Source organism: Galeopterus variegatus, unplaced genomic scaffold (genome assembly GCF_000696425.1).
Source record: "Galeopterus variegatus unplaced genomic scaffold, G_variegatus-3.0.2 Scaffold11635, whole genome shotgun sequence".
In the NCBI taxonomy this organism is placed as follows: Eukaryota; Metazoa; Chordata; class Mammalia; order Dermoptera; family Cynocephalidae; genus Galeopterus; species Galeopterus variegatus.
In genome coordinates this window covers 15433-25897 of record NW_007737746.1, presented here as the reverse complement: position 1 = coordinate 25897, position 10465 = coordinate 15433, and the positions used below count along the sequence as shown (strand labels likewise).

The following is a 10465-nucleotide window of genomic DNA, read 5'->3' as shown; positions in this document are numbered from 1 at the left end:
TCATCTTTAAAAAAAAAAAAAAAAAAAAAATTTCTTAAGATAGATTCCTGATATCCAAGGTCAAATTTCATGACTGTTTCATCCTTTAAACCAGGTGGTCACTGGTAGAAGCCGACTTTTCCCTCCTGCCCACTACCACTAATACGTAGTGATTGGGAAGGAAATCAGCTATCTTGGGCGGTTCAGAGTTGGATACTGATGTGCAGGGCAGCACGAGGGTTTCCTGTGGGCTCTTATTTTCACAGTGTGGATGTTCATAGGGAAATTTCTGCTAACAGGCAGGCACAGCTCATGTGCATACCTCGTGAGAAGTGTCATACACAGCTGCAGAGGCTGTTGCCTCACTCTTACAATAAGGAGAATAATGAATGCAGAAAATTAATTAAAACTAGAATCTGTTGCATTTTCCCTTAGATGGTACCCTGGGCCCTTTATTAAACAACACAGTACCAGCAAGCTTATCTTCATTGCAAGGATGAGTGTTTTCTTGTGTTCTCATCCACCAGCAATAGGTAAATACATAGTTAAGTCACATGCAGTTAAACCTGATCCCTTTTCTCCCTAATGTAGCAGAGGCTGAATATTAATAATTCCTTTCCCTGCTTAATTTAGAGGAAAAAAGAGACTTTGGAGCAAGATAACCCTTTAAAAGAAAAGACAACCCTATATATGAAACAGATAAATCAATAGGAAAGGAAAGATTATTCATGTGAAAACAGGACAGGCAGACCCTAATCTGTGCTATGTGTGTTGTCCTTTGTCCGTTTGGTCCCTGCTGCACTCCCATCTCCATGTTTGCTAGGTCTTCATCCATATGACATTTGGCTGCAATGAAGCTATTCTTATATCCCATCACGTTGATTAAAATGATGTGCTACTTATGCACAGCACAGAACAAAGTTACTAACCCCTGAGTACAAGAACAGGTCTTAATTGTAGAAGAAAAGTGCATTTCAGTATCGGAACCATCTTCACCAGAGAGGAAGAAAAGAGAAGGCCATCAGAATTGGATCTATGGTGCAGTGTAGACTCAGCAAAAGGGATGAAACACACTTTGTTTTTAGAGTGCATCAATTTAGTCTGAGTTAACCAGAATAAAAAAATATAAAACTGTGGGACAATAAAACCTAGATCATATAAGGAATTACTACATTGGTGGAGTTGCTCTTGTTATTCAATTCAGGTTAAAAATGAAGTTGGTGATGTTTCCATCCTAATCAACAATGCCGGAATTGTAACAGGAAAGAACTTCCTCGACTGCCCAGATGAGCTTATGGAAAAGTCATTTGATGTGAATTTCAAAGCACATTTATGGGTAATTATTTTTTCTTCTCATAATAAGTGTGAAGATGCCCTGGCTTCTAGAGTACTTTCGTCTTGGTCATTTGCAATATTATTAGCCACAGACTTGTCAGTTTTGGACTTGCCCATCTACCCGGTTGTCCTTTCGTGATCCACCTTAATCCACAGCTCCCAGAACCTCTGCTTAGAAAATACTACAAAGAAAGAGCTGTCCCCATGTTCAAAATAATTCCCATTTACTGATTGCTGGCAAATGTTGGGGATTGTCCCAGGCAGCTCACATATATTCCTTAAAACAGCTCAGTGAGGTAGGGCTCATAGAACTTAAAGGTTTGCTCAAGGCCACATAGCCATAACTACTCACACATGATCAGAGTGAATTTATAATTTTCCTATGCTGGGACACTTTTGAAAGTAAAAGGGGGCACTACTAATAAGTAAGCATTAATCAGGTCTGTTCTGAGCAGACCAAGATGTATAGTCACTTTAATCAGTACCTACCCAGAGAAAGGAGAGGTTCTACCAGCAGCCCTGATTATCACATGCTACCAGCACTAAAGGGCACAGCCCTGACTTCCAAAGCGATGCGCCTGCTTTCAGAAGTCACATTTTCCTAGCATCTCAGGCCTCCCCATGTTGTGCATGTGCCTTCCTGCTGTCTCTCCCAGCTTTTGCCCTGTTTGGTTCCAGCCCTGCTCACAGCTCATCAATCCCTGGACAAGGCTCTCTCCTTCTGGGAGTATTTGCTGGAGATCTCAGAGATCCCTCTTCACTCTCCTCCCGTCTGTCCACCTGGACTCCCCACCCAACTCTCCTTCAACAGCCTTCAAATGTAATTTGGAGTTTGTTGATTTTCTTTCCCCTCCTTCCACCAAAAATGGAATAGAGCAGGTGGTATTCTTGGTGTTGTATATGGTTTTCAGGAGAAAAATGGAAAGATTCAGAACTCACCGGCCACCATGTTCCTACAGGAACTACTACAAATGATTTCTCTTGTCCCAAATGTCCCTCTCCTTTGTGCTTATACTCTATATGTAGTTAGAATGAAGATGAAGAAACGTAATCCTCTTAAAATTCTCCACTCTTATGGCCATTATAATCTTTTCTTACCTCTCTGTTTTTCCCCAGTCTCCATCCTGGTCTCTTTCTCTTCTTTCTCTCTCTCCTTCTAATGGTTCCTTAAGTTCTGGTGTTTGTGGCCCCCACCATCCCCTTTGTGTCTTCTCACTCTGTTCAGTTTTTCTGAGCAAGTTCACATACAATCTTTGAGCACCTGCACATTGCCAAGCACAGAGCTAGTGGCTTGATTGTTAGAGGGTCAGAGAGCTGCACCATGGCTGGGCTTCCAGAGGCATTGATCGCTTCGACAGAGAAGTGGAGCGACTCATCACAGACCCCAATTGTAGGCTGTGTTTTGTTATGCTGTGCTGTTTCCTTTTCCTTTGTTTTGATTTTCCACTTCTCTGTACATGTTAGTTTCTCTCTGAAACTTACTGCAATGCAGTCTAACAAAGAACGTTTGGCCTTTGTAAGAGATCCCTTTTCTTACCTCTTTATTGTCTATATATGACCACTTACTTCTTTGTTGCAAAGGACATCTTCTCCAAAAGCTCACTTCTCTTTCTTTACCTTCTTTCTCCAGGTCCCCAATCAAAAGTGAAGGTGTTCTGCAGTACTGAGGCACAGTATACGCTCCTTCTGTCTAACAGAGACTCTGTTTTACAAAATGGAATAAAAATAAGAAACCATTATTGAAAGAAGTAGAGATGAGTTTAAAACAAAGTGCTCTTTTTAAATTGAAGCCAACAGCAGGATGTCCTATGAACAATGTTCAGGGAAATTTTGAAATTCAAAATTAAGCCAAGGGAGAAAAAAGGAAATATAAATCTAAACTATTATATCCTTGAATACTTTTATCAGTGTTTGAATTGTAGTTGCCACAACTAAGATTTTCCTATACTACTTCAGTTAATGTTTTAATTTTGTATTGTTGAAAGTCAAGTATGAGCAAAAACATAAGTCCGAACACATTATTTATAGTAATATTGGAATTGTCATGGGAAAATATTGATTTAACAGGTAAAACTGGTTACTTCCCAGATGTTTAAGTTTTTATATCTCAGTCCTTTCAGGTATTTTTATGAACTGAAAAAAAAAAAAACACTAATAATGATTAGGTAAGCATCTGAGAAATGCATGCAATGTGGTATTAAATGTTAAAAATTTTGCTTTGCTCTTCTTAGACTTACAAAGCCTTTCTACCTGCTATGATTGCTAATAACCATGGACATTTGGTTTGCATTTCAAGTTCAGCTGGATTAGTTGGAGTAAGTGGGCTGGCAGGTAAGAGAAATGTGGTATTTTACAATTGCAAAATTCCTATAACCTTAACTTACATAATAGCTCTGAACAAACCAGCTTTGACTTGATAAGTGGTTGAAAACTTCATTGTGCAGCAAAACTGCCCATCAGATATGCTTACATGATGGAATCATAGGTCCTATGCAACCTCCTGGGTTTAAAAGAGAAAGAAAGAGACCTCACTGATGTATTTTTTGCGCAAGTGATTGACACAGCAACTGTCCCCCAAAATCCATCTGGTACTGTTTTCAGGATGGAAAGGAGGAGCACCCTGCCTTCTCCTTTAGTTTCCATTAAATGGTCTCTCCCTACTATGAGTTTGGAGAAAGTTTCTTCATCCTACGAAACCTAAAGTTAACCTCTTTGGATTTCCATTGGTCAAAAACCTGCAGGAAGTGGTAGTCATTTTCATCTCCCTTGCAACAGCCAACTGATTTGACAGTAGCTGTGGGGAGGGGGCAAAGATGCACCTAGATCCTTGGCCAAGGAGGAGCTGGCTCTAGGGGGAGCAGAAACCTTGACTTTAGCTACCAGGGCACCCCCTAGAGCAAATGTCGTGAGTCCTGGCATACACAGATCATTGAGAGTCACCCAACAGAACTGTGCAGCAGCACTCAGATAAGTTGGGATAGTTTGCCAATTGGACAGTTCCTAATGGTTTTGAGTTAAGTGGCATAGTTCAAGATGCATAAAACTGGTCTTAGCTCAGTATATCTCAGTAACGTGAATAGGCTTTTCAGAACCACCAGTCACCCAAAATGTTACCAATCTATACTTCTTGGACCCTGGACTTCCCTCCCTCTGTCCTTCTTAGAATTCATCAGGGATTATTATTATTATTACTTTCTTATGTATCTGAGAAGTCATGGGCCTTTGAAATCATAAAGTCCTTATCAATCCTTTTGCTGACACAATCTCCCTATCTTCAGATAACAAGACTCTGCCACTCCCAGCTCACCTTAGAAACAAGTGTAAGCCTTTGTATTTCCCACAGTGTGAGTCTCCACTCTGCTGCATCAGAACACCAGGGATGCTAGTTGAGAATTCAGAGTCCCTAGGTCTTGGGCCATATCTGCTCATCTGAACCTGGGGGGTCGAGGGTTTCAGTGAGCTGCACTTATACCAGATGGCTCAGGAGACACCCTGGCATGCTGTGGACTCCTCCTTTCCCCTGCCTTCCTCCAGCCTCTTACCCATTGTCGTGGGCAGCACTGGGGCCTGACCACCCCACACCTGGCACTTGTACCCTGGCTCCTGCCAGTTGTAGTGGCTGCATCACATTTTAGCAGGCAAGTATGCCTCTTCTGACTGTGGGAGGCAAAGGAAAGCATTTTTCCACCTGAATACCCTGTCTCTCCAAAGAGAAGAATATTCAGTGAATTGAATATTCAGGTGTTTTTTCAAAACAAGTGTGATTAAAGACAGAAAGGTCAAAATGGACATAAATGCTTTCCACTCCCCTCTGTATTTCCAATGTATTTAGGAGGCAGAGGTTGAAGCTACCAAGTCCTTTGTTTTTTTTCTGGAAGTAGAAGCAGGAGTTATAGTTGGAAGAAAACTTGATCTGAGTCTCACGATCCATGCTGACCTCTTGTGCCCCTTACTGTTTTATTTCTCCTCGCTTACATCTTCATGCCATGGGATGGAAGTTTTTTGAAAGACAGACTAGAATCACGTGTGGTGCTCCACCCAGCAGCTAGCACAATTCATCAGCTGGGTGGGTCCCTGCAGCCCTTCCTAATCTGGCGTCCATGTGGCCATATCAACTGACCCTCAGCTGACCGTGTCCCTTCCCACTCTCCTCACTTCATACAAAGGAAGAACTCTGAAATTGTGGTCACATTCTCTGCTGCTGTTAGTGTTATGAGTAAACCTTAATGTAATGCCATTTAAAACTCTGGAATATACACTGTCAATGTCTGTCTTTCTAGATTATTGTGCAAGTAAATTTGCAGCCTTTGGATTTGCTGAATCTGTATTTACAGAAACAGTTGCCCAAAAACGAAAGGGGATCAAAACCACAATTGTGTGCCCATTTTTTATAAAAACTGGAATGTTTGAAGGTTGTACTACTGGGTAAGTACGCCCTTTGATTTAAAAAAAAATTACATTCTTAAAAATGATTGGAGGGCTGGCTGGTTAGCTCAGCTGGTTAGAGCACAGTGCCGATAACACCAAGGTCAAGGGTTCTGATCCCTGTACCGGCCAGCCACCCCCCCCCCAATAAAGATTGGCTATTTAATTGATTTTTCACTCTGTTTTTTTTAAGTTGTTTAAAGAATGATTCGTAAATGGTTTCCGAATTTCTGTCTTTCTTAGTATGTGTTTGTGTTTAAGATACTGAGTAGAAAGAATGGTTTATCAAGGCAGTGTCCGACTCCTAGCCACCCTGTAGCCCTGGATCTGCTCATCCATCTCCTGGGCTCTCCAGGCCACATTCCCTTCTGCCACCTAATCCCATTCTACCCTCTTCCCTGATTCCAGAACAACTGGAAATCATTGATGGGGCACTGTCTTAGTTTGGGCTGATATAACAGAATACCAAATACCAGGTGGCTTAAATGACAGAAATCTCTTTCTCACAGTTCTGGAGGCTAGAAGTCCAAGATCAAAGTGCTAGCAAATTCGGTGTCTGGTGGAGGCACTCTTCCGGGTGTGCAGACGGCCACCTTCTCCTCGTTAGACTGTCACCTGGGGGAAGGGAGCAGTAAGGAGGGAGGGTGGAAAGAACAGAGATTGGGCCGGCCCGTGGCTCACTCGGTAGAGTGCAGTGCTGATAACACCAAGGCCCCGGGTTCGGATCCCACATAGGGATGGCCGGTTGCTCACTGGCTGAGCGTGGTGCTGACAACACCAAGTCAAGGGTTAAGATCCCCTTACCGGTCATCATTTAAAAAAAAAAAAAAGAACGGAGATTGATCAGGGTCCTGCATCTTCTCATGAGGGCACTAACATTTATCTTCATGACCTACTTACCCCCAAATACTATCATATTGAGGATTTAGGCTTCAAACATGTGAATTTGGGGTGGGGGAGACACAAACATTCAGTTCATAGAAGGCGCAGATGCCCAGTTCTGCATTTCATGGAGGCATCAGGCAGTTTGTTTTTAACAACTTGCTTTACAACCTTTAGAACATTTGTTTAATATGGTTTCACATATATATATATATAGTAACGTCAGTGTATTGATTAGAAGCATTTTCCATTTCAAATTCTAGTTATGTTATTACCATGTTGATAATAGGGGAGTAAATATAAAAATAAATCTGGAAGGGAAAGAAGTGAAGTCTTACAACCTTTTTATCCCTAATTTGAAGGAATTATTTTTATTTCATTTATTAATGTGTTTTTTTGTTTGTTTTGTTTTGTTTTTTATACCCTAGCTGTCCTTCTCTATTGCCAATTCTGGAACCAGAATATGTGGTTAGAAAAATAGTAGATGCTATTCTGCAGGAACGACTGTACCTGTATATTCCAAAGTTTTTATACTTCATGGTGTTTTTAAAAAGGTAATGACGTCAGCTTCTGCTTCTCTAACGTGCCAATCAACAGTTTATTTCAAATCCCACCGGGAGCCACTTTAAAAATATCTGTTAAATTAATGAATTCAAAAAAGGAAAATCCATAAGTCCTGCTGATCCCCTCATTGTGCCTGGCTGATGACACAATCCCAAATTTGCATAGTTGCAGTGCTCCTGTGTGTCAGGAGAGTGGGGATGGGCCCTTCCTGCCACCTTAGTATCGACTTATTGTCAAAAAGAAGTGGATTTACTGAATGATCTATGGACAGATGGAAATGATTTTTTAGAAGAGATGCTTTTTTTGTGCTTATCATAAAATAATAATGTTAGGATAGGTACTGTGTCCATGTTTCCTCAAGTACAGAGCCCCAGAGTCAACCAGACACTAAGCCAAATGCTTCAGAAATTTGTGCTATGGGTAAAACTGGAAGTAGATAATAAATTTGAGCTATAAGATGGTTAAAGAACTCGAGGGAAAAACCTTAAAGCCACCTCTTAAAAGCACAAGAAAGCATTTTTACCCATCCTGCTCTGCTCAGCCTTGGGTTTCAGTGCTGAAATTCGTCCCCTGCTGTTTGTGAACATTTGACCCAGTTACAGAGACAGTGGTGCAAACTGCTGAGGCCACTGCTGATTCTCACTGTCTGAGTGCATTTTCTGGACTATAATGGGTCACCTAATTATACTTCCCTCAAAGGGGCTTCTGCTTTGCAAGGAAGCACATCCTATTGTCGAGCCAGTCCCCTCTGTCGCATTGAAATCTTTCTCGTCATTGGTTCTAGCTTAGCCCTCCAGCTCCACATGAAATTCCATCCCTCTTGCCAATGGCCGTTCTTCAGTTATTTGAACATGGATATCCTGCATGTCCACCACATGGCTAGCAACCTCCCTTCCTACCTACAGAGATCTTTTTTCATTACCTAATTATATGGACATTGTGGGATGAACCAAAAGTCATTTTTACATGGTGTCACTTTTCCAGGCTTCATGTGGCACAGGAGAGATCAGTGTGGCTGACCAAGGCTGTGTGGGGCAGGACAAAGGATCTTTTTGACAAGCAATGTGGAATCAGGGTTATGATCCCTCTGTTTGCTGAGGCTGTGACTCCGAGTGTGCCCTCTATTCTCCAGGCCTCAGTTTCTTCCTTTGCAATAGAGATCATGGTTGTCACAGCCAGCAGATGAGTGCAGTGCACTGTGTATTGGGCTGTGTGTGTATTCACAGCACAGCGGGGACTTCTCACCTAACAGACAGCCAACTATCATGTAGTCACGCTGACGGCAAGACATAGGGCTTCCTCTTCCTCCATGGAATAATTGGGAGGTTATATTTACTATAATGGCATACTAGTTTTGGGCCACATTTTGGGAAAGGGCGCAATAGTTCCTGAGAAGGCAAAAGGAAACATGAAGAGGCTCGGTGACAGGGATCACATCAAACACACCTTCAGACGTGCACTGAGCAGACATTTAGAGAGTGCAAGTGCGTGTGCTGCTCGCCATCCCACAGCAAAGAGCAAGACAGTCATAAAGCAGCAAAAGGAAATCTCCAAGTGGGAATGGAGGAGTGTAAGTTGAGGTTTAATGTTAAGTATGGTGTTCAGTGAGGGTCTCACCAAGAAGGTAACACTTGACCAGAGACTTGAAGTTGGGGAGGGCTTGAACCACCTAGAGATCTTGGGGTGCCCAAACAGAGGAACAGTGAGTGCAGGGTCCTTTACCCACCCTTAGGACAGGTCTCAGGTTTACTGTGCCTGCTCTGTCCTTTCCCTCGCTGTGCAGTGTTGAATGTCTACATCAGTGGGGTCAGAGTGCTGTGTCAGGATGATGTTCCCATGTGCATCTGGGCATGTGTGGGGACCAGTGGGAGTGGCAGAGGTGGGCATTCTCAGTGTGGCCTGGCCAGAGGTCCGAGGAGCTCTTGCCTCTCATCTTCACAGTTGTCTCAGAAAGAAAGATTGATGGCCACATTTTACACTGGAGGAAACAGGCCTGCAAAGTAAGTGAGTTGCCTGAGCTGACATTGCAAATGACAGTGCTGGGATTCCAGCCAGGCTCGTCTGCTTGCAAAGCCTGTGCCTACTCCACAAGACTCCCCTGCTTCCTCTCGGTCATTTTACACTGTAGTGACGCTGAGAAACTGAAATGAGAAGTGAATTGAGTTACAAGGAGAGCTGTAGAGACCCTGGGCAAATGTCCTCCCATATGGTGGACAAGGCCCGGTGACCCTGAAACGGGGATAATGTGTGTGTGAGTGAACGACTTCATCAGCTACTAGAAGTGACGCTGCTTTTCAGCTGAGCTGGTAAAGATGCTTCTATAAGTGATAACCAGGAAAGTTTACTCTTGTGTTCTCTTTAGTTTGTTGCCCCTCAAGACAGCACTGCTTATAGCTGAGTACATGGACATCCTTCATGTAATGGATGGCTTCACTGGCCAAAAGACTAAAGACTGAAGACCAACTGTACGGCTGATGTGAACTGATACCCAGTGTTGCATAATACTTATTGCAATGAAGAAAAGTACTTTTGTCCGACAGTAGGATATATCTGGAGACCACAAGTATCATTCTTATTTTGCTATCTAGCCTAGAATTTTCAACCAATGCCTTTGAAAATAACATTGCTATCTCCTTTTTTGTTGAGTTTTGCTTTGGTTTTTGGTGTTCTGGTTGTTTCTTTGTTTTTCAAAAGTAAAGACAGCTCATTTTTGTCATTTCCATTTGCAGCAGATGTGAGAGAGAGAAGCCCGTCTTCTGAGCTGCCATGAGCACTGGTCGTTGGGGAGGTGGCTCAGATAGATGGAGCAGGTGGCTGCAGGTTGAGCCTACAATGAAGGGCATGGAGCACAGCTGTGTGCAGGTGTCATGCCCTCTCTCCAGAAGACACGCAACTCTGGGTTTCCCTTCACTTTGCTCTCAGCTTTGACCTTTTTGAACTTGAGCCACTTAGTGTAGAAGTGGCCGGCCTGCCAAAGCAACTACGCAAACACTGACTTCTCAGTGCTCTGCATACGCAGACCAAGTGCCAGTCTGGCTAAAGGTCCTACAGGCACCGTTGTGTCAGGGAGCCCTACTGGGCGTTCCCTGACACTGACCCACCCACCTAGGCAGTGATCCTAGACCACATTTTTTTTCCCAGAAGAGATCAAAGAATGATTGCTTCTTACTCTGAAAATGAAATTCTTCTAAGTTAGATTTATTGCTTCCTATTGACTCAAGAAAACATATTTGTGTGGTTAATTGTAAGTGTTTAACTTAGTCTTTCAAGTTGGTTCCCT

At 42.8% G+C, this 10465-nt stretch overlaps 1 protein-coding gene across 1 annotated transcript in view; it reads left to right on the top strand.

The window, feature by feature from the left end:
* Positions 1 to 9909, top strand: part of LOC103610706 (epidermal retinol dehydrogenase 2-like) — an 18772-nt gene extending 8863 nt beyond the window's left edge. The window contains exons 3-7 of the mRNA XM_008594814.1: positions 1184 to 1315; positions 3546 to 3645; positions 5595 to 5739; positions 7050 to 7175; positions 9548 to 9909. Coding sequence (XP_008593036.1) covers positions 1184 to 1315; positions 3546 to 3645; positions 5595 to 5739; positions 7050 to 7175; positions 9548 to 9641 — 597 coding nt within the window. The 3' untranslated portion in view covers positions 9642 to 9909. The remainder of the gene's footprint in view (positions 1 to 1183; positions 1316 to 3545; positions 3646 to 5594; positions 5740 to 7049; positions 7176 to 9547) is intronic.
* The last annotated feature ends 556 nt before the right edge of the window (positions 9910 to 10465 follow it).